This window comes from Falco punctatus (genome assembly GCF_963210335.1).
Source record: "Falco punctatus genome assembly, chromosome: 3".
Lineage (NCBI taxonomy): Eukaryota > Metazoa > Chordata > Aves > Falconiformes > Falconidae > Falco > Falco punctatus.
Genome location: NC_137582.1, coordinates 23073768 through 23098638, shown reverse-complemented (window position 1 = coordinate 23098638; position 24871 = coordinate 23073768). Strand labels below are relative to the sequence as shown.

The 24871-nt window shown below is 34.0% G+C and overlaps 1 protein-coding gene across 1 annotated transcript in view; it reads right to left on the bottom strand.

Annotated features, from left to right (window-relative positions):
- Positions 1 to 24871, bottom strand: part of CSMD3 (CUB and Sushi multiple domains 3) — a 740574-nt gene that overhangs the window by 412833 nt on the left and 302870 nt on the right. The window contains exon 9 of the mRNA XM_080381544.1: positions 23108 to 23232. Within this exon, the coding sequence (XP_080237670.1) occupies positions 23108 to 23232 (125 nt within the window). The remainder of the gene's footprint in view (positions 1 to 23107; positions 23233 to 24871) is intronic.

Genomic DNA, 24871 nt, shown 5'->3' with positions numbered 1-24871 from the left:
TAATCTGCTGAAGTCAATAGAAATTTTATTGCTGGTTCCTTGATACTCATATTTTGCTGAATGCAATATTAGTTAACTTCCCTGTATGAAGCTGTAGAACTGGCAAGCAGCCTTAGCTACACATGAACCTATTTTTCCCGTGATTGTTATGACACCACAAATAAACTGCAGAAGGTAAATTATTGCTTCTACTGTATTCTGACAGAACATCTTGCCTATATGAATAAAAAAATTCACACTAAGATATGTGAAATTGCCATACAGTTGTATTACACTTTTGCAAAGCATGTTTATTTGATCAGTACCAGAGGAAGATTCAGCTGTTGCTGGATGAAGACTTGTTCCTTTCCTCCCACTAACCTCTAGAAAGAATGTCACTATTTCCATCCACCTACACCACTTTTACCCCTCAGAGAAGCAATACTTTAGTGAATAGTCTGTTCAAAGACACACCAGAAGCCTGAAGACAAGGAGAGTGGAGGGAGATGAGAGGAAGGCTCCTCATTTATGCTCAGTAGCTGAAGCACTGAGATCATAATTGTGAGACTAATGCTGAGCACAGCTTTTCATCTATGTTTGGAATAAGAAACTGTATGACTCCTGCAGCTCATCTCTGTGTGGGGGAAGAAAGTCAAGAGGGGAAAACCAATGAGTATTCTACATACAATCTGGTACTCCATCTGAATATGTGAATACACCCTTTGGGGCAAAGTTGGGACATAAAGCACATATGCTGTGGTAAGGTTATGAATAGGTTTTGCTGCCTTTTCTCAAGTTAGCTACATAATGGAGGTCTCAAAGTAAAGCCATGTCATTCTATAGAAGAATGGCCCTAATGAAAGCTAAGGCATTGATTCCTAATTTCTGTTATTCATACTAATATGAAATATTCCTAACAGACATTTGCTTTCAGTACCATAGTCTGAAATCCAGCAGGGGAAAAACAAAAAACAAAAACCAAACAAACAAAAAAACCACACACACACCCCAAAAAACCCCCAACCCCCCCACCACAAATTAAATCAATCACTTGGTTTTGTAAAGTCTGGTTAAGAAGGAAAAAAAGGAGTGATTTAAACATGAATGTCCAATAATTAGAAAATACAAATATAAGAAGCTGCAAAGATGAAGCTATTAGCTATATTTATTGGCAGGTTGGGAAAGCTCCTGATACAAAAACATAAAATACTGAAAAGTTATGGGTTAATATTGAATTTCTTTGGGGTTAAAGGGAGAAAAGTGTACACCTTTAGGGTTTTAATGGCTGTATATGACTGATCTTACTGCATTTGTCAGGTGACTGATGAACAAAACACATCTGTGCATTTTGGTGAATATTAGAGTATTTCTGTTCAGTAATAACTGTAGTGCAAGCAACGTTCTACTATAACAATATTCTAATATACTAATACTTTATGTTCAAGCCTAAAATCCACAGTTTGCCAGTAAAATACAACCAAGAAAATTATTACGTGATTTCTTTACCCAGTAATTTATATTTGCCTGTAAACCTCAATACTGTATTCTTCAATACTGTATCCTTCAATATTTCCATTTTTGCTTTTATCCCATTACATGTGGTCTTTATCTCAGTAAACATCACAGGTTTCCTGCTTCTGTCTTTAATTTTGTATGAATCACATGAAGATTTTTTCCTCAATTGCTGCAACCTTGAAGGTGCCGCAAGGTACAGGCAAGTGTAGTATATACTTCTAAAATTAAGATGAATTTTTGTTCAGCTTTTATTGATTATTAGGAAAATCAGAAACAAAGCAAGTGTTCTACATAAAATTTTTGCTTTATTTATTGAAAATTATAAATACTTCCTATATCTTTTATTTTAAAACATTCTTTGACAGCCCTTCCTAATTCAAGTAGTTGCTCGCAAGGCAGCTCACGTAAGTGTGCACTGCCTCTCATGGCTCTGTGCTGATTTTTACCACACTGCAAAGAGTATGTAAAGTAGATAAAAAGAATAAATTGTTTCCAGTGGGTTTCGAGTACTGACTCAGATAATTGACTTACACAGCTCTTCACATGAGTAAGTCTAACATAAGAAGAGTTTACAAATAAGCTGAAAGTTGCAAAACTGTAAATAAAAATATATTAGAATATATAATGGTAAGCTAACATCACATAACACCTTTTCCTGGACTTCTTGAATCTGTCCCTACTTATTTTAAGGATTTGAGAACCCTGCCACACAACCTTGATATTGGCTATTTGTCACCTGCATGGCTGACTGGCTGCCTGTTTCCACAATACAATGTAAAACAGAAGTTCCACAGGCATTCAGGCATTCAGATTCATCTACCATTAATAGATCCTTCTGACACAAGAAGCCTCCTTGATTATAGACATATTTGATGTGTTAGCCTGTCAAAATTCATTGGTTGCTACTTCAAGTCAACATTGTGGCAATACAAGCTAGCTTCCAATCACTGGTGGAATCTAAGCTGCTGTGTTTTGAAGAAATTGAAATATTAAAAGTGTGAATATCAGGAAATTATTTACTAGTATTAGTAGTATTGTTAAGAAACAGATCAGCTCCTTTCCAGCTTACTCTTGTATATTTGGACGTTTCCATCCTGGCTTTGATTATTTATTATTCAGCAAGAATTTTCTTTCTTTTTTGGAACAGATCTAAAGACATGATTTAGATTACTATTCCTATGCAGATAATTCATGTGTTTGAGGACTAGTTCTAACTGTGCTTCTCAGTATTTCATACAGTATTTGGAAATACATAAGTGTAGAGACATGGCTGTCTAATAACTTCAAAACCAAACATTAAATTTAAATTACTTATTGTCACAGATGCATATTAAACCCACTTAATTACTTTACTTAATAAGAGTCATAACAGTGCAGTGAAATACAAACATGAGACGTCCAAAATTTGATCCTTAATATTTTTCATAAAAAAGGGATTTTACTACAACTCTATAGAAGCAAATTATAATACACTGATATGCATGATCTACCATTTATACTTCTAAGTCACTATGTTTATTTGAAGAAAAAATGTAAATTTTCTTACAGTACCAGATCTGATTTCAGACACATTATAAATACAGGAAAAAGATCATTAGTTCATTTACATGTAACAGACAAAAACAATTAAGATCTCACTGTCCTGTAAGCACTGAATCAGCTCTTGGTGAGAGACAGAAATCAGTAAATTGGTAGAAAGCTTTTGCAATTCCAATACTCCAATCTGCTCTTCAGAAATTATTATGAGTTTTGCTATTAACTTCAGACATTCACATGAATTTAAATTTGAGAGTAGTATGAAGAAAGAAGTAAACATGATCAATATGGCAAATTAATTAAGAAAAGATGATACATACAGAGATACAACTATGAAGCCTGCACAAAAATGTGTAGGATTGCAATTCTGTAGTTGTAACTGCTGAGTATTGGAAAACTAATATGATCAAAGGTGGGAAGGTAGAAATATTCCTTACAGAGTATAATTTCTTTTCTGACACATATATTTTGAATAGCTGAAATTTAACATACATACATACATACATATATATATATATACACACATACATATATATATATATATATATAATTTAATTAAAATAAATATAGGGCCATAGTAGTTAATGGAGCTTTACATATCCATAGGAGACAAAAATCTGATTATCAGTTTAAAAACAAGTATAATTTTTTTAAATTAAAAAGTCTCTGGTGTCAGGAAAGGGTTTTCATTTGTAAAATATACATCCTTGCATCATGCACTTAAAATATCTTACTTCCTGAGATGTCTAATTCTCTGTTTCCCTTGTAATTACAAAAGGCTTTTTGAAAGAATATTTTATTGAAAGAAACTTTGAAAGTAACTTATTTTACCAATGCATCCCTGTGCTTTCTAACTGGCAGAGAAAATGTTAAAACCACAAAGGTAGTGCAAGCCTATACTAAGAAATCATGAATGACAATTATGCATATGGAAGAATGTCATATAAGCTATTAAGGAGAATAAAATTTAGTGAAAACAATTAACTATGATGACATATAAAAGTCAATAGAGAGAAAATATTAACAAAGATGATTTTCTTTTTGCAGTCCTTAATACTGAAGATAGTACAACTAGCATTTAAATAAACTGTTTGTTGAATAAATATGTATAAACCTCCATCAAGAAAATGCATCATCAGCACCAAAACTGTGAAAGTATACAAAGCAATGCATTATCTGGAGAACAAAGATAAACAAGGGACACCTACAGTACGAGGAAGCTGATTAAAAGCATGCAGTCTATTAAAAAAATATAACCACTTTCTCAGCATGTGCAAAATGCTTAGCTCCATGTGTAAAACAAGCAAATTCAGTTTGTTAGAGTTCCATGAAAAATTTTCTAAACTAAAAGATAAAATCAGAATTTAATTGGATTTTCAGAAAGCTATTAGCAAGGCCGCTCACTCAAAAGAGTCTAAATAGGAAAAAAAGTGAAAACAAGTTAAGGAATTGAAAAAAGATAAATTGATGAACTTAGTAACAGAATATTTTTCACTGAAATTATATAAAGGCATTTTCATCACAGTTCTTATATACAAAATATCAAAAAAAACGCATGTATATGTATGTATAGATGTAGACATTGAATTTGTATATTAATAGCAGAAAAGTGCATATTTAGCATACCACATAATACATTAATGTCTTATCAGTTTCCAAGTAGTCAAAACTTTTCCTATTTTTCTTAAATATTCAAATAAAGAAACATAAGTCATCTTAAAACTTTTTATTTTTTAATGAACTGTTTTGTTTACTAGATCTTTCTTTTGTAAAATGCAGCCTTTAAAACTTTCCAAAAAAATCCGCCTGCTCCTGACAATTCCTACCTGTAAATATGTATTCATCATGAAAATAAATAGCAGATAATTGTATTTTTTTTTATAAAAGCTTCAGCTTTTGTATATTTAACTAGGTTGTGACAACTAGCAGCTCGCTATTAGCAGAGTAATGAATATGTTTTGGCTATACCTTACTTCAAAGAGTATGAGAAGTTATGTTAGAAGTTTAGTCGTATCTATTTTCAGTTGAAAGGAAAAAGAAAAGTTCTTTAAAATAATAAACCTTTTGGGATACTACAGAAGTTTATTCAGACAGTATGTCTCACAGTAAATTTCTTCATTACTGTTGCTATTGCTCACACTGTATAGCAAAGAGATATTTCAAAATAGTAAGAAACTACAGTATAGAATTAAAAAAAATAAGATCTCAGTAGTGTACTAAGAGCATATAGAATAGTAACACAATTCCAATATTTCAAAAAAAAAAAAAAACCTCACTGAAATTTTCCAGATTAAGAAGGTCTTTCATTTTTGCATTTGCTTAGATGGAGCTGGGGAGCACCAGGATGGGCTGTCGGTGCCCTTAGGGTCCTGAGAAAATCTCTTGGCTAACAGTTGTACCACACTAGGTTTCAGAAAAAGCCATCTGTGTGTCACTACCTGCCCAGAACATCTTGCAAAGTGACAATTAAAGAGGAAAGGATTCCTTTTAATGATACAATTCAGGATAATAAACAAAGCTATTTGTCTTTTTTATTATTTATTTTTCTTTTTTCCCCACTATGCTCAAGCATACAAGAATCTGAATCTAAATAAGGATAATGAGCTAGCTTAGAACAGCATCACTTTTGATGAAGTACACTTTCTAAAGATCCAGAATATGCATTTCAAGGTAGACACAGTTCTCTTAGACATTTCTGTGGCTCTGAGGGACGTTTCAAAACGTGAATCTGTGGTGGCACACTTTGCCCCTCTTCTGGGCTTCCCTACAACCTCAGGAATCCCCATTAGGCCTTTGAGTTTGTATAAGAGTTGGGTGGTTAAGCACCCTTTAACCATACCGGTAACTCTTGCATGGCTAAGTGGGGAAAAAGACTGTTTGTACAAGGAACTTCTATTGCCTGGCCGAGGTAGAGGATGAAAGCAGGGACGATCAGTTACTCCCTGGCAGCTTTGGAACATTCCTGACCCAGATCATAACTGAGTGGAACGGTACTATTGTTATTGGAATTTTGAAAAAGATACCGACTCAGGTTATGGCCAGGAGGGAAATTTACAGATCACTAAGGTCAATTATCTCACATCCTTACAAACAGCAGGCCGAAAGTGAGACCCTTTGAGCCCTCCTGGACTGCAGCAGGCAGCAACCAGCATCATCCTCTGATCATGATGCTGCTCAGTGCTCCTGAACACCCCGGTCTGCAGTACTAGGAGGACTGTCACCAAAAGCTGACAATGGGGCCTGGGCTGATGCCCATGCTCCTTGAGGTTCAACCCTTTGCCTGTTAAGAACTGCAAAGGCATTCAACATGAGTATTTCACTGAACTCAAGTGGAACTTTTAACAGGTATACCTTTGTACATTTCTGCATATATATCTGTAACTAACTCTTCTGTGCTTTTGTGTATTTGTGTGTGAATTGACTTAGCTATATTGTAATAAGTATAGTGTAAGTATTACCTTCTCAAATCTGCAGTAAACCACTTTTGTAATTTAAGTAAATTGCATTGATTCACTTTGTAAATGTTAAAATAGTCATGGATTAAGTGCTGTTAAAATGTTATGATCAACCTTAAACTGTGAATAAACCTTAGACATCCTTTAGATATAAATTTTTGTCCAAGTCTGAGACTAAGATTGGACCTAGCTGCACCTAAGCTCTATTAAGAGTTTAGAAAGCAAGGGGGTCTATTCTGAACCTTGTAACTCAACAGGAAGGTCTGCCTTGTGACGTTGTGCCTTTGATGTGTAAATCAAGCTAGCGCAATTCTAACTCAATTTTCCTTTGTGTGTTCAACCCATGCAGTAATTAATAGAGTGAACCTTGCCATTGAACTTTGAGCAGTCATATTTCCAGAAACTCAAATTAAACATATTTTGATCATACCTTTGATGGTGATTCTTTAAGCAACCTGACCTAATCCACTCATTTTTTTATGAGAACTAAACCACTGGTCTTGTGCAAGATAACCCACTCTTTTGCAGCAATAAAATATTAGAACTTCCATAGTACATGAATATAAGTTATAAATAAAGAAATAACCATATATTGGTGAGGTGTGATCTCAATTTTTTTTTACTTGAGTGCTCAATTAAAAAAGTTTGGAGATTACTAAACTAAACATATGACAATGAAGTTCTGTCCCATTCTAAAAAGTGTATTATCTAACAAGGCATGGAAACTTTTACTAAATTGTTACACATGAACTTTAATTGTAGAAATTTAATAATATTTTAAAAATATTTTTTCAATATTTTAATAGCATTCTTCACTGGCAATGCTTTACATAAGAAGCAGAGCTAACAGCACCTTCTGTGATTACTACACAATTAGTAAAAACTGCTATAAATTTGGTTCAGTGCCTGACTAATCACTATCAAGAAGATGGCAATTTACAATCAGACCAATAGTGTTCTGATACATTCTGATACCAAAAATGCAAGTTTAGAGCGAAATTCATTGCTAAGCTGGATGTGAGTTGCCTGGTAGCCATATATTTCCCAGAAACACTGAAACTGTTTTTTACTACATACTTTCAAATGTTATCATGACGGAGATGAACGTCTCTGTAGAAATCTTGTATGAAAACTTTTTTTTTAGAATTTGGAAACTGCAAATCCCTGACAAAAACAATTCAGTATTTGGCTTCAGGGCACATATAACACACTAAAAGCACTTTTGTTATAGGACAGAAAAAGAAAGAGCTGATTTTGCTAGCACTCTATCTTAAAAGTTTATCATGTATTAAATAAACCACAAGGATTTTACTCCTAAAAACTCTGTTGTTAGCTAGTGCTTAATAGAAAAAGAATACTAAAAATATTAAGTTGGTATTAGTAGAATATAAGAGAAAAAGAAGACTATTTTGGCAGACTATTATTTTCCTAGGGTAGCTTCCTCTAGAAGCAAATTTGAATTAATTCCATCACTAATTCCATATTTCTCTTGAGATTTCTGGACTTTTATTTTGGTTTATAGGACACACAAGAACACTGCAGCAAGACCTATTCACTTAGTTCCTCCAAACTATAACTCTTCCTGCAGTATGCCCTCCATACAACAGGCAACGCTCTGCCAATCTGAAAAGGAAAGGGATGATTAGCTACTAAGGCACAGTTGACTGTTACTCTTCAGAAGAAAACCCTAAAATTTGTGAAGAAATACTGAGTTACCTGAAATAAAATCTTGAGATGTAGGCCACAAGAGATTAAATGGAATTCAAGTGGTAGAGTTTATTCAATACTGTGCAACTTATGGAAAGATGAAACAAAATGAACAGAAATACTAAATGTATGCAAGTAATTCTCTCACTTTATTAATATATTGAGCTCAAAAGCTTAATTCCAACAGAATGCTTTTTCTTCTCACTAGTATCAAGTAATTATGAATTTTATCTGAGTCACTGAACAGTGAAGAGAATGTAGTTCTTTTTTTTAAGACTAGAAAACATCAGAATACCAATATATAATTCTAATCTGAAAATAGATTACTAAAATATGTATTTCAGGAAAAAAAATCTCTGGAATTTTTTACAATCACTCTCTACTTTCTTAAGAGCTGGATATAATTAGGTTTGGGGTAAATTTTTTTGAGAGTTTTTTGATTTGTTTGGCTCAAAGTTGTATTATTTATATTTCCTGTGAATTTTTGAGTTGGAAATCTGAAGACAAAAAAATGTAGAAAAGCAGACATAAATCCTTTTGACTACAAGGAATGAACCCTTTCTCTTAACTACCCATCAACCTATTTGAACAGCTCTTCATTGCTTGTCTCAAAACTTTATATTAGAAGGATGGCATTTTTATTGAGATTAAATCAGATAAAAAAGACTTCAGGCATGATATTTTCACCTAACAAGGTCACATTATACTCTCAGTCAAAGGGGAAATAGAAAAAAGAAGGAAAAAAACATGACTTAATGAAGTTAAAAATAATAGAGTAGACTTTCAAACAAACTTCCCACATTTTTCTTTTAGGGAAAAAAAACCCCAAAACAATACAAAACAAACAAAAATACCCCAGCAAAACAATTTGACTAACATAAGTTGGGCTAGAAATCTGAGATATCACCTCATAGGTAGTACTTAGCATTAACCTTTTAGAAAATTTAGAAAAAATATTTTAGAAAAGTAATTATGACAATCAAGATTTATTGTTTGATTGTATTGATTTTATGTTAATGTTGTTACAGATAAAGGACAATTTTTAACTTTCGCATGGAACTGCACCTGTAAGTATTGAAATTCCTTAAACTTCAGTACCCTCTTTAAAGATGTTCTATATTTCAGCTTAGAAAAAATCTAGCCAAGTTAACTTAATGGTAGTCTATGCCATTCTTTCTATGCAAGGATAAGATAACTTAGAATTCTTCCTTTATGTGTAAAAAAAAATAATGTTTGTTACTTTAATTACAAAGCGAGCAGCCAGGCATCTGTATACTTCATATATTTTTCCAAGCCAAGGGATGCTCCTGTCAACTTTGTATCATGTCTGTGCAGATTTTTGGAGCAATATTTTTCTCTCAGCTCTCATTTCCCCTATATTCTCAGCTATCCAGCTTTCAGATGCTCCAAGCTTTTTGTTCTCCCTTTTCATATTTCCTCTAGACAATACCCTAATTCACGAGTATTTTTTTCTGTAGTTATTAGATTCAATTATTGGTTTTCAAAATTTCTTTTAGTACTTAGAGGTGCTCAGGTCTTTTGGACATAAGATCATGTATTTACATACAGAATAGTTTGCCATGTCTATCTAAAAAAAACCCCAACTAATATTTATATTTTAATTAATACAGAAACTGTCACAGTACGCTGGGTTTGAATCTTATTTACAAAGACTGGAATACATTTAATTATAAGCATGTATTTTTTTCCATGATTTTTTTAGTGTCTTTTTAGCTGATGCTCTGGAAACTAGAATAATTAATAAGCAGTACTGAAATAAGTAATGACAAGATCTGGATCTTCACATAGGATAATGTATGTACAAGTAAAATGTAGCATACATTACTAGGCATATAAAGTAGACAGCTGCTGGAAAACAGGATTTTATTACATTTACAAGCCCAACTGAGCAATGAGGAATATATTGCCTTTATAAAGAGCTACAGTCAATGCATATTCTAGATATTACTAATTAACAATATGTCACAAAACTGTAGCACATTTGCGTAAAAAACATCTTCACATCTACCAAGACTTAAAGATTTAAAATTTATTTATAATGTCTAATTATTTCATTTTCATAATACCTCTGTGAGGTAGAAAGGGATGTAACTTTTGCAGAAAGAATATCCCCACTTAAAAAAATTACTGTTTTCAGATTATCTAAATTTTGTTTGGGTTCCACAATCATTGTTTACTCTTTACTGAGCCCTCTATAAGCCTAGCACTAGACAACAGAAAACACCAGGACAGGTGCACTTTAAGACATCAGATAATGGCCCCAGGTGACACAATAATTCAATGACAAGCCCAGAATTCCTTTCTTCATGCTTTTGCTTTAATTATTAGGTCACCCATCTTTTGACATTGCTTGGGAACACCATATTCCCAGTAGTATCTTTAAAGCATCTCTGAGTCTCTACTTGAATAATCTCTAGAGTTATGGAAATTACACATTAAGTATCAAGTACCCATCCTAACCTTTAGCCAAATCCAGATTATTCCCTACAGTTTATCACAGTATTTTGCCTAGACTAGTTTAAGTCTTTAAAGTTTATTTTAGCTTTCCTTCAGGGAGAAATTATCCTCTTCCCCACAGACACAGACACAGCTTTGCCATACCTAGACATGGGAATAACTTGTTCCTGGAATAACTTCTTAAAATACTTCGAAGAATGTTGATGAACTACTATCACTGACCAGCAGGGAAAACAAATTATTGGCATTTACAATGCCAAATACTGAATTTTCATTTTTTTTTTTCATTAGATTTTACAGAGGTGAGAGCATCTTCTGTGAAGAAAATCTCCCAGCTGAGTGGAACACATAAATCTCTCTTTATGGGCAATCCAGATTCCTAATTCTGAATTTTTTAATTCTATCCTCTTCAGTATTTCCTGTGGTCTTAATTTTTTTCAATTATAATCTTTTTCCTAAAAAAAAACCAAAAAAACATGCAAAACCTCAAAACATCACTCGCCTGTGTCACCATATGCATATATGTGGAACAACAAACCTGTTTAAAACTGTCCATCTAAGAACCAGACATACTTTCTAACTTTGGAAGAACCTTCCTGTCGCCGCAGTTGCTCATACCTTAAATGGTGTTGATTATAATAGTATAAAAATTTATTGACTTTGTTAGCCATGTGTCCTAAGAAGCACTAACACACCTTATCCAAATTAAGAAAAGAAAAAAAAAAAAAAAAAAGAAAAAAGGGGAAAAAAATAAAAGGCAATTAAAATAATAGATTTGGCTAAAATGATGCAAATCTTTCCACTCAGCATTGTCTATTGGGTAGGAAAATATTTACGTGGACATCATGTAATAATATAATATATATAGCCATAGCCTCTGATGCATAATGATATTTTGAGGTTTTCTGTGATGTGATAATATTAATTATCTAGCTGTGTGTTAACAACTAGTTTTTACATGGTATTTTCTGTATCTTATAGGCATTTGCAAAGAATTTTAACAACTCAGTTGTGATTTCTCATTGCCCAGCTACGCAAAAGGGATATATAAAAGTGCCTATAAACCAGGCCTCCTACATAATAAATACTGTAACAGTTCATATTGTTTAGTAGAAAACTCATACCAATCTGGCTGTAGAAGTCATAAAACTTAGCTGGACATATTTTTGAAGTTTTACAACCACATATGTATAAAAGATGTATTCCTACTGACTTATAGGTTCTTACTTTGACACCTATGTCTTTACAGAAGTATTACAAAACCATTTAAGATATATTTTATACATTATCATCTAAAATACATTAAATTGATGGTATAATACCAGAATTATTCAGTCTTTGAATTTAGGATATAATTTGTATGTAGTACCTCTTCAAGGTATTGCTTAAATTTATGTTTGCCTAACATTACAATGAGATATGACATTTATGTCAATATGCAGGAAGCAACAGATACAGATTTTTTACAGATAGTTTTCTCATGTCCTGGTTAATTTATTCACAAAGTTCAAACCATAAACTAACAGTAATGAGTTTTTGGTGCCCATTGCTTTAAATTTAATTTCAAAATACAGAGTTTTGAGGAGCATTCCCACATTTTCCCTGCAATTACCTATCTTATTTGAATTATATCTATTCAAAATGACTTATAATTCCAATTAATAAAGGGAATATTTTTCATGTTGCACCCCATTAGTTAAGACACTGATAATATTTGAGCTACTTGAATGTAAACCTTTCTTCCCAGTTCTTTTGTAGTATAATTTAGTGCATTTCTTTAAATTCAGAAATCTGCAGTGCATAACAGTAGGAATATTAAAGGGCAATAGTCACATCCATGTTTAAAAACTGGAATATATCAATTTTTGGTGAGTTAATTTTAAATAAAACTTCTTATGCTTGAAGACTTCAATTCCTCTGCCAATATAAATATAAATTGTGTTTAGCTCACTAACGGTGTTTCAGTTATGTTAGCTCTGCACTGGTAAGACTTTCACCACACAGTGTGCGCTGCAGTTTCAGTTATCAACACAACTCTAAGTAAACTTAAAATCATAAAAGATCAGGAAATACAGGATTTTATAATTTAAGATTTAAGCATACACTTTATTCTTCAGTCATTGTTTAGGAAAAGTACTTCTGTATTGCAGTACAGCTTATTTAATTTTGGGTTTGCTTCTGAAAGAGAATGTAGGACTGAATGTCCTAATGTTTATTTCATGTGAACTCTATCTAATACTTAAATGTGCAAGTAGAAGAAGTGGTTAAAAAAAAAAAAAAGAGAGAGAGAAAAGAAAAAATGCTTAAAGGAGAACAACATTTTATTTGTGAAGAGGCCAGAACTGTCTAAGCAACTTGTCATGGTCAATAATATGAAAATCAAGTCTGTTGAAACTTAGAATAGATTTAATTTGTAGCCACTGCCAACAGACAGAAAATAACCAGTACAATCGATACTGTCCTGACACTTGATCAGACCTGGAGGGAAATGGTAAAGTCTTGGTGTTCTAACCGGGGAAAAAAAATAGCATCTTATTTTTTCAGCAGATCTTTACTGAAGATGGAAGATGCTATAGCAGACTTTTCCCTGTGTTAGTCACCTTTGGGGAATGGTAAGAGGGACAGCTAATATCAAAGAATTTATCAATCTTTCAGTTCCTTTGTAATTTTTTGTCAGATAACCAGATTTACAGTACTGTAATCAAAACAATATGAAGGGATGGGATAGGGTGCTTGTGAAATGTCTGTCACTGCTTCTATAATATAAGGCAATACATCTCTTCACTAGATGTAATGAGTCCTTGTTTCAAGAGATTTTTTTCTCACTCCATGTCAAATTTTAAAAAAGAAAAGTTCTTCACAAACAACCTAACACACACACACACACACACACACACACACACACACACACAAATATTCTACATCTCTAATTCTTCTTTAGAAGCATTTCCTTAAGCATCTGTCCTGGTTTTGGCTGTGATAAAGGTTAATTTTCTTCTTAGTGGCTGGTGCAGTGCTGTGTTTTGGATTTGGTGTATACACAATATTGATGGCACATCGATGTTTTTGGTTGTTGCCAGGTGGTGTTTGTAGTAGGTTAGGGACTTTTTAGTTCCTCAGGCCTTGCCAGCGAAAGGGCTGGAGGGACATGGGAAGCTGGGAGGGGACACAGCCAGGACTGCTGACCTGAACAAGCTAAAGAGGTATTCCATACCATGGGACATCACTTCGGGTATATAAACTGGGGTGGGGTGGTGGTGATGACCGGGTCCTGTGAATCATTGCCCAGGGGCTGTCTGGGAATCGGTCAGCAGGTGGTGAGCAGTTGTATTTTGCATCAATTGTTTTCCTTTCTCCCTTACCTTTGGATTTCATTCCTCTCCCCTTCTCCTTCATTTTCATTGTAACTGTTATTGTTACCATTACTATTGTTCTTTAGTTTTTATTTTATTCCAATTACTAAATTGTTCTTATCTCTACCCTCCAGTTTTACATTCTTTTCCAGTTCTCCTCCTCACCACTCTGGGTGAGGGGGGAGTGAGCGAGTGGCTGTGTGGTGCTTAATTACCTGGGGTCAAACCACGACAACATCTTAAATGTGATACGCTGATAATTACCTGTACTTGAGAAGACACAGTCATTCCACAAGTGCAAAAGTGAATTAATACTGAATAAATACTACATTTGTTAAAATGACAATAATAACTGCATGTTTTAGAAATAATAAACAACATTGAACTGCCTAAGAATTACAACATAATTGATGACTGGAAGATTAATGTGATGAATATCTATTAAAAATCTAAAAGGAATAGTCTCCCTAAGAAAGTGGCCAGATTTCACACCATAATCAAAGTTTCACAATGATAGATTTTGTCTCCATTTTACACAACTAACAGAAACCATCACTACATTTTTCTTTCAACTTTGAAAGCATTCACAATAGTCTGTATCATTAATGTAATCTAAAATTTGCTGTCCACTATTGGGATCCTGCATATATGCCTTCTTTTTGCACTTCTAGGAGCTCAGCTGACCTTGCTTAAAGGCAGCTCTGATGTGCTGCAGCTGTAAACTGGGATCAGCCTGTTGGAGAGCATGTGTGACAGAGCTATGGTAAACCCTGTCAGTCCTCACTCCACTCAGGAGCTGCATTTGACAGCTCAGACACACAGTCCTTGTCTGAGCCACTTTGCAGTGTGCCAGTGTATGCAGCCTGAGAAACAAGCTAGACCGGGACTCCACACTGAGTGGAAGAGTTATGATCTCATTGGTATTATAGACATTCAGTATGATAGCTCACCATCACTGGTGCCCTGCAATGGATGGTTACAAGCTATCCAGGAAATACAGAATGGGTAGAAAAGGAGTGCTTGGCCTCTACGTAAAATACAGGGTTGAGTGCATGATGTTTACCAACAACAAGAGAACAGTTCTCTAGAGAGCCTTTGCTTCAAAATCAGCAAGATCTCCATCATTACCAGAGGAAATCTCATGGTAGCTGTCTGGTACAGACCACCTGAGCAGAACCAAGCTTTCCCCAGATAACTCACAGAAGCCTTGAGTCTGCAGGCCCTAGGTCTCCTAGGAACTCCAGCTACTCTGATACTTGCTAGGAAAGCAACACTGTGGTGCAAAAGCAATCTGGGAGATTGTTGTAGTGAACTTTTGACAACATCATAATGGAACTGCATAGTATACCACACAGGAGTGCTGCCTTTTTAGAATTACTGTTAAAAAATGAGATTTGCCTGAGAGTCATGACCCTCAATGTTGTCCTTTGCTGCAATAACCCTAGCATCATAGTTTAAGACACTAAAGGGCATAAGGAAAGACAAGTAGCAGAATAAAGTGGATCAACATAGTTGCTTCCTATGATGAAAAAACATACCCAGTGGATGAGAGGAAAGGACATCATTTACCTTGAATTTAGGAAGATGTCTGACAGTGTCCTTCAACACCTTCTTCACAAACTCATAAAACACATTGGGGCAGACAGACCAGAAGATCTTTGGAAAACTAGCCATACTGCAGAGTTCAAAGGATGGTGGTTAAATGCTCAGAGTCAAACTGGCAGACACTTATGGGTGGAGCTCCTCATGGGTCAGTAATGGGTCTGATAGTATTCAATACCTTTAAAACTGATTTGAACAATGGGATTGAATCCACACTCGCCAAGTTTGAAGAGGGAGGATAGGTAGTTGCACCAGAAGAAAGAGCTACTATAGAGACCTCAGTGGACTAGAAGGCTGGCCCAACAAGAATTACAAGCTAATGTAAAGTCCTACACATGGGATAAAATAAACCCCAGAAGTAGTGCAGATAAGGGCTGACTGTCTGGGGAGCAGTTCTAATGAAAGGCACCTGGGGGTCTCAGCAGACAAGAAGCTAAACAAAACCCAGCAATGGGTCTTGGTAGCAAAGCACAAACTGTCTGGGGCTGTATCAGTAAGAATGGAGCCAGCAAATGAAGGGCTGTGATTATTCACCCCTACTCAGTATTTGTTAGGCCACATGTGGAATACTGTCCATTTGTGGTTCCTCCAGGTTAAGAGAGATATTGAGCAATTGGAAAAGTTCCAGTTCAAGACCATTAAGAAGACTGGAAAACCTGACAGATGAAGAAAGATTGAAGGAACTGGGTTTGTTCAACCTAAGGATCAGAACCCTCAAGGAGGAATCTAATCACAGCCCTTTGCTATCTAAAAGGTAGTTACAGAAAACACAGAGATACTCTCTTCACAGGGCTGCATGGAGGCAGAATAAAAGCTAACCGCCAGAAGTTTCTTCAGGAGAAATTCCATCTGAATATTACCAAAAAAAACCCCACAACAAAACAAAACAAAAAAAACCAAAACAAAACAAAAGAAAAAAAATCCCACAAAAATCCCTTGTAATAACTATTAAACATTGAAACAGATTGCTGAAAGAAGTGTTGGAAACTCCATCACTGGAAGTAGTGAAGACTTGGCTTGAGACAGCCATGGATTACTTAATCTAAAACTCTGCTTGCAACAGATCAGATGATTTCCTGATGTCTCTTCGAGACTAGACTCCTCTGATTCTTCATCAGTGTCTCAGTGTCAAAAGGAAAGAATAACTGAATGGGGTTTCACAGAGGTTTGTCCTGGGTCGGGTTCATTTGGCACTTTCATTAATACCTTGGACAGCAAAATTAAGTGCATAATTATTAAGTCTGCATTTAACAAAGAGTTGGGAAGGTCTGTGAATATATCAGCAAACCTAATCAGAATTAAAAAGGAGAAACTGAAGAAATAATATTAAAATAGGATCCAATTCATCAGAGACAAGTATAGGTCAAAGCACAAAAGCAGGAATAATCAAATCATAAATACAGTATAAGGAGTAAGTCATTTGGCAGCAAGTCTTCAGGGATTTCAGTAGCTCAGAAACATAACCTGAGTTAAAAATATCCTACTGTTACGAAAAGACAATCAAACTGGAAGACAGGCATATAGTTATAGGTAGAACAATGCATGAAAATGCGAGAAATAATTCTTCCTCTCCACTGAGCACTGGGAAAGCCCTTTCTAAAGCCCATTTTTAGAAACTGTTATTTTAAGACAGACACAAAACCACTGAGAATATTATGAAAAAAGCTGGAGGTCTATAAATATAATCCACGAGGAAGAACTGATTGAACTGCTGTGTGTTAAAAAAGAGCAAGAGTTTTTGAAGTAAACAATAAGCCATTGAAAAGAAGAATTAAATAACCTGTACTTTATATAGAAGCAACTATTGAAATCAGTACAGCAACAAGCGTTCACATTTGAATTATAAGAATTCTACTTGCAAGGCTAATGAAAGACTAGAGCACCTGAGTAAGACCTAAGAGCACTCTCCTTGGAAATCAATAACATCAGACAAACATCTGGGAATAAATACAGCCAGAGGAAGGAAGTAGTGCTGACCTGTTAGGACCACTTTCAGCCCTCTTTATCTATGATGTGTTACCTGCATATATGAGTGTGTATATACATATACACATACATTGTTAGTCAGCAACACATTTAGGAGGTCCAGATACATCTGCATTTCAAAGAGAAGTGAGGCAAAGGTGTAATTTTAAAAAATGTACTATAGGTAAGTAAAGGTATCTATAAAGGCAAGAATTAAAACTCAATGTACATTTTGTTTGCATACCCAAGCTGTTAAGTTAATCAAGCTGATTTTTACAATCTACTAAATGAAAAATACTGAGTCCATGAATTCATTGTTATAAAAATCACTTTAGTCAGTGAAATAAACTGGCCAGAATAGCAATATGAAGCAAACAAATGGTGTTCTACATTTATGAGACCCCAGTTCAAATACAGAGTATCATTTGTTCCTTTTTCTATTAATAATCTAAATTAACTTTGTAGCCTGCCTATTAATTGGATGATCATGATTTAAACCATAAATCATGCCTGTCCTTTTGCTTTCTCTGATACAAAGAATTATTTCAAAGCCACATTGTCTTTCTACAGATTAGATAAGCTTTTCCAAAATACTGTACTTGTTGCAGAACTTGCTGACTTGCCAGCAGACTTATAAAAGGCAGCATTCATAAATGTTTCACAGGGCCTGAGAAACAAGCAAGCAGAAAACAGGAGCGTCAGGCATGAAAATAAAAAGGCTTATCGACCAACTGTGAATAGATCTGTTTCATTTCCTGAAACGTAAATGAGAGGAAGAGATTTATCAACTGGCAAATAGTTTCATAAAGTAGATTATTGTTTCTGCTTAAGCAAGTTGGCTTTGTAGAAACAGCGTTGCCCTGTAGGGGAATACCGAAACCCAAGGCAGATAAATAAGTAGGGTCTCAATCCTGAAATGTTTAAACTTTTCTTGAATGAAGTCACAGAGAAGTCAATGTAAGCAATCATGTTATTACAACCGTATGTATTCATAGTTTCTTGGGATATGAAATAACTAACAACCGCAAAAAATTTCACCTTTCAAGTAACAGACTTCAACTGTAACTCAATATGCAAGAAATGCCTGGGCAAAGATTCACACGTCATTTTTTTAATATATTTTTTATTTCTCAAGAAGGATGGGAAGTCATTGCTTGTTCTGCTGTAACAATGGTATGCTACAAGATTTGCATGAGGCCAATTAAATTGGAACAGATTTTAAAATCCCCAGTAGAATTTTAGGCTTGCATGATATAATGATCTTGAAAAAAATCCAGCTAAAACACAAGTGCCTGAAGGAATGAATCCACTTTAAAAATTTAATAAAATGAAGAAAGTGACCAGTTAGTTTTCACCTGTTGTTTATGTTAATTTATCTGCTTGCCTACAACATAAAGCCATGCATTCCCCATAGCTCAAAATTCTAACTTCTTTTCAATACACCTTGTCATTAAATCACAATGAGGTAAATACCTTGATTTTCTTCCTTGTTTATTCACCAGGTCTAGCTACATGAACAAACACTATTTTGCTAGTGTGATGGGAGAGATAAATTATAAAATATATTTTCAAAATTTAAAAAATGACACAAAAAGAAAGGATAATTGTTGTTAAACTACAAGGTAACTCAACTGCAATTAAACCTAGTCAGGATATCTGATAAAACTTTAGAATTTTCTTATAGTCTCTTCTAGAAGTCAGAAGGTTCAAAAATCAGCCAACCTCCAGAGTAGTATTTTCCTGGAAACTAGTCTTAAGGTCTTAAAGATGTTGATGATCTACAATATTTGTTTACATTTTGGAAGTGATGTATCAGTTTTCCTTCTAAAAGTCCTATTATATTTCTTCTGTACAAATGCTTCAGACTTATTCCAGATTCACTTTGATGAATATGATTTTATGCCAGTTCCAGCTGGTATCATGTAATATTTCCTAAAGCGAGTTAATCTTTCATTTTTGGCAGGCAGTTATACCCAGCCACTCATGTGTCCTTTGAGAACAAGTCCTGAGGATTTATGATGTCAAATCAAATGCATCTACCAGAATTAGAAAGTTCCTGTTTAGAACTCTGTCCAATTGCAGTATATTAATGTAACTAATTATTGATATTGACATGCCATTTTTGAAAAATGTATCATTACTGTGGGATTTTTTGTGTGTGCACAATATAATTTATGTGAAAACAATTGCAATCTGTGCTGTTCAAATAGGAAACACCACATGATAAAAAAGCAGCACTTTAAGTGACATTTTAAAGAATAACAGGTGAAGTATCTAAAACACCACCTGTGCCTTCACTACCTGCAAAGCTGCATTAGTTTACAATAACATTCATGCATGACTGCCTAATTTGTTTGCCCAAATGGTTTGTACACAAACATGCAAGTTTGATAAGCAGATGCACACATATTTTTGCAGATACTTTCTACATGTTACTACGTGGTATTTATGCTACTTATGCAAAATTCTTTCAAAATGTTTATTGTATGTTCTGTGCATGAATCTTAAAGAAATAATTATTAGTCTAGAAGAAATATTTATATGCCAGTTTTAGTATATCTAAGTGTCTAATTGAAACATCTTGTTAATCAAAAGAACCAAAATTATAGTACACCAAAGGTACTTAAATCAGTACGTTTAATGTAACTAATGACGCTCTAAAGCATTTTATATTTGAAAAACTATAATATCTATACCATCTGTCTGGCTTTTCAACATATGGCGTTGTATCAATTCCTAAAAACTTTCTTAATATTGGTCCTTTGCATTTTAAGGTGGAATCAGCTAGTTGTATGAAGTTGATGAGTGTTGCAAAACACATGTTCTACCTGTGAACTATGCTGGTTTTGGATATTTAGTTAATACATATCCTGCAGTTTCACATTTAAGTAGATGTTTATCAAAACTGCTAGTTTCCAATGGATTTACTGTTTTTTGTTTGGTTTTGTGGTTTTTTTTCTAATTCAGTATTAATGCTTACTTTATCATTAGGCGCATGTTTAGAGATGTGATTTCTAAATCATACAATGGTAGCTCTAAATATAGTCCTACTGAGGAAAAAAAATCAAAAATTAAGAATGTAGTTGCCCTTTTATACTTAAGTACCTGCTGCTATTCAGAATTCAAAACTTGTACAAAAGTGAAAACATTATATTTAACAACCACTTACGCTTGAGGTCATAGTCCCCAAAAGCTACTGAGCTGCCTTTCTAAACTTACAAGTAGCTATGCATACATCTCAGTCTTATCACAGTACTGCTGATAACACTTTATTGTCTGTGTAGCAGAGATACTTTCTAAAAAACCTGATCGTGTGTGTGGTATTGATAAATGAAATACTAATAGCAGTATGCTTTCCTTGTAAAGTGTCTTTTCAATGACAGATTACTAATTTGTATTATAAAATACACAATACACAGAGGACAGAAAGATTTGTGGTATAGTTACCATTTATGTGGGATATGAAAGCCAAGAATCTTTAGAATATCATTTTATCATGGTTATCATACAAGAAATATATAAATCCTGTCATGCATCCATGCTGATTTGTTATATTAATGATGATTTTTTTTTCCTCCATGAATCATTTTTTAAATCTGGGTGTTCTTTCATTTATAAACCACAGAAAATAGGGGTTGGAAGAACTTTGAAAAGATATTTAGCCCATCACACTAACTGCAGATGAGACTGCACGTATTTAATCTCTTTTGGATATATGTATATCTCACGTTCTTGAAAACTACTCACATACCCAAATATTCTTTACTTCTGAATGTTTTGCTAGTGTCCAAGCATAAACCTTCTTTTGCACAATTATAGCCCATTATATTTTATGCTTTCCCTCTTCTTTCACTGGATTCATCTTTATCTAGACCAAAGCAGCCCAGTTCTTTTCCACCTGTTTATACTAAATTGTATTTTACAGAATATACAGAATTTTGATCCTTTTTAATATTTTCTTCTATCCTATTTTCACTGGTTCACACCTGCCTTGAAACTTAATATCCATAGTGGGGAAAATCAGGGGTACTCGCACTGCATAGTTTTAAGCACCTAAGGTGGGAGATGGGGTCCTTGATTTAACCAGCTGTATCTGACAACTTCCTCCAGTAAGCAATCCACAGACAAGACTAATAGATGCTGTCACACTGTTTAACACTGCATGTGAATGCCCTTATATACAGCATCCAGTTGGTTACATTGGAAGATTAAGAGACTACCATCCTAAGACAGGTATCCAATTTAGGATACGTGAACACTCTGAAAAACTCTAGTAAATAAAGCCTTACTAATTTTACTATAAATAAAAGCTTCATTTATGCTCATTACATGATTAATTCTGCTATGTATATGTGCATGTATCTCTTTAGCAAGCTCTAGTAATTACACATACTTAGGGTATACAGTAATAGAATATAAAATGATATTATGTATATTTATACCTATACAATTAAACTTTTTACTTGTTTATGTGATATGCTATTATTGAAGCATATACTAATGTGATCCATTGTAGACTTGTTTCTGTAGCTGTAACACTTAAGCTTTTTGTCACCTCACATTTGAGAAGCTGATTATTCCAAGTTACATCTAGTACTTCATTATTATCAATAGAGAGTCCCATTTAGACTTCCTAGTTCATTATTAGCCAAAAAAATAAATCACCCATGTAATTTTCCTGCTTTTGTGTATTTCTACTATATATCATTTGGATACCACCCTCAGATATTTTTGCCCTCTTCCACTGTTGAGAAACATCTCACAGTTCTCTCTGGACATTAGTATAAGTATCCATGAATTACAAGATAAATGTCCATTCTGTTTCCCATAACCAGTTGTGAATAAATTGTACTCTTCAATACATAGTTTTGCTGTTATGTCAATTTACAGGTATATGTACACACCAATATTTTCATTATATATATATATATGTATATGTACACTACCATTTTAATTCCTTGATTTAGTTATTCATCATACTAGCCACAGTATTTGGATGCCAAATATATTCAGCAGAATGACTTTGTGCTTTTCTTATCTGACTTTTTTGCCCTTTATCCATTTGGTCAGGGTCAAAACCAGGCATAGACTTACTTCTCCAAACCTTATCGATCCTAAATACAAGTCTTTCTCATCTGCTTAGCACATATGTAATGAAGATGCTTCATGAATTACTGATTGTGTATTGAATAAATTCAAATCTGAAATCCATCTTGGTGAGCCTTAATATTTAGCATGAGATAGATTTTCATCAGCTTATTATAAAGCAAACTTCATAATTTAAGTTCCCAAGTAAAATAAGCATACTTAAATACAAAGGTATTTTATAATAATAAATATTAAAATAATACAATATTAAACAAAATAGTATAGGTGGGACTTTTTTACTAAACAAGTGGGGACAGTAGGAATAAAACTTCAGGTACTTACAAAATATTAATTTAATAGGATTGGCTATAAAACAATAGCTAGAAGTAAAATGAACAAAGTAATGTAAGGGTAAGAATTCCTCTTTACCTTTACACACAGGTCTATGATCACTCCATGCAGCAAAAACTTCAGCTATCCTCTGACAGGTGATGCTTTTTGAACCTTGTAGCACATAATCTTCATCACAAGAGAACTGCACTGTTGCTCCCAAGCTAAAATCAAACAATGACATAAAAGGAATAAGGATTTTTTTACAGTTATCATACAGTTATCAGTAATTTTTTCCCCATTCTTCTAGGTATGATGGTCCTGACAAATAATATAAACATGTAATCCAGTAATTGCTGTTCTTAGTAGTAAAAGACTTCAGGCTATGTACTAGCCTGACAGCACACAGCATTCAGCCCTCTCTGGGCTTGCTCTGGCCAGAACTTGTTTACCTCTTCTTAACAGCGGTCTGGAGGTCAAGTGACTATTTTCTGACTAAACTTCTGACTTCCATATAGTAAAGGTTTGACAAACCTGGGCACTGTGTAACAAACAGTAGCTACTTATGTTAATTGAAGCTAAGAAACAATGAGAAAGAGATATGAATAAATCACCTAGAAGATTCAAAAGGTCAACCACAAAACTGATGAAAAAATCCCCACTATAAACATTGTACTCCTCCCAGTGAAGACTGCAGGATACAGATGACTTGCTGTAACTGTCCCCCACCTCTGATCCTTCTTGAGGAAGTTTGGTGCTTTTTACTTTAGAACCAGGGGGGCATTGTAAGGGAGAGCACAATACCAGAGAAAAGGTTTAGATAATAATGTTATTCACAAGGTGAATATCAACATTTGCTCCTTTAACAAGCATATGTTTCTCAAATTAATACAAGAAAATAAAAGAATTCTATAAACATTTTTTTAGGTATTTACTATGATTACTTATGAAGTGGTAACATTGGCTTCAAAAGATTTTGTTCCTTTCCATGTGGAGCTGACATTTGGTGTTGCAAACATGGCAGAAAACAAAAAAGGAAATAAGCCTAGAAAAAAAATATATTTTTGTTTGTTTTATTATGTTATATTTTTCTGAGGGGAACTTGGGGTGTTTTTTCAGTTTGGAAAAGTTAAAAAAACAAATACATAAATGTGTATTATTGAGCTAATTCTTCTTATTCTTTAATATCATTATTGTTCCAAGTTCTGATTACAGCTGACATTAGTCAACATATCAGGCCTTTCTCTGACATCAGTACCTAGCGCTCCATAATTTCAGCTTGCTGTTTTTAAAGGCTTATTTGTCACAGTTGTAAAGTATCTCTACAAACTGACTGTGGGCAACATGTAGTTTCACAAAGGTCTTCAGAGAGAACCTTTTACCTTATCAGTTGCTAAATGATCATTATTATGTTTTTTAATTAAAAGGTGGTGTTATTATTTATCCAATGCTTATATAAAATGGATGAAGAAGAATTACAGATCTACAGTTTAGTGAGTTACCTCATGCTTGTGCTAAAACCAAATGACATTTGGGAAATATTCTTATTTTCCCCTACAATTAAGGAATAAGCCCAAAAGACTAAAGCTAAGTTGTTATTGAAAAAATTCTAAGAGCAAAGCAAACTAAAAATTAATATTTTGAGAATCACATGTATGGTGATACTGCATTTTGTATTGAAGGATATTTTGTAAATGGAATTTGAAGGTGTATCATTGCTTTTATCACCGTTATAGTGGGCACTGACAAAACTTTGTATTGGTATTAAAAACATATGATGAAACCATAAAAAAAATATACAGCAGTATTTACCAAACTTCAGTGACTGCATAAAGATACTTGTATGCACATGAACAAGACTAG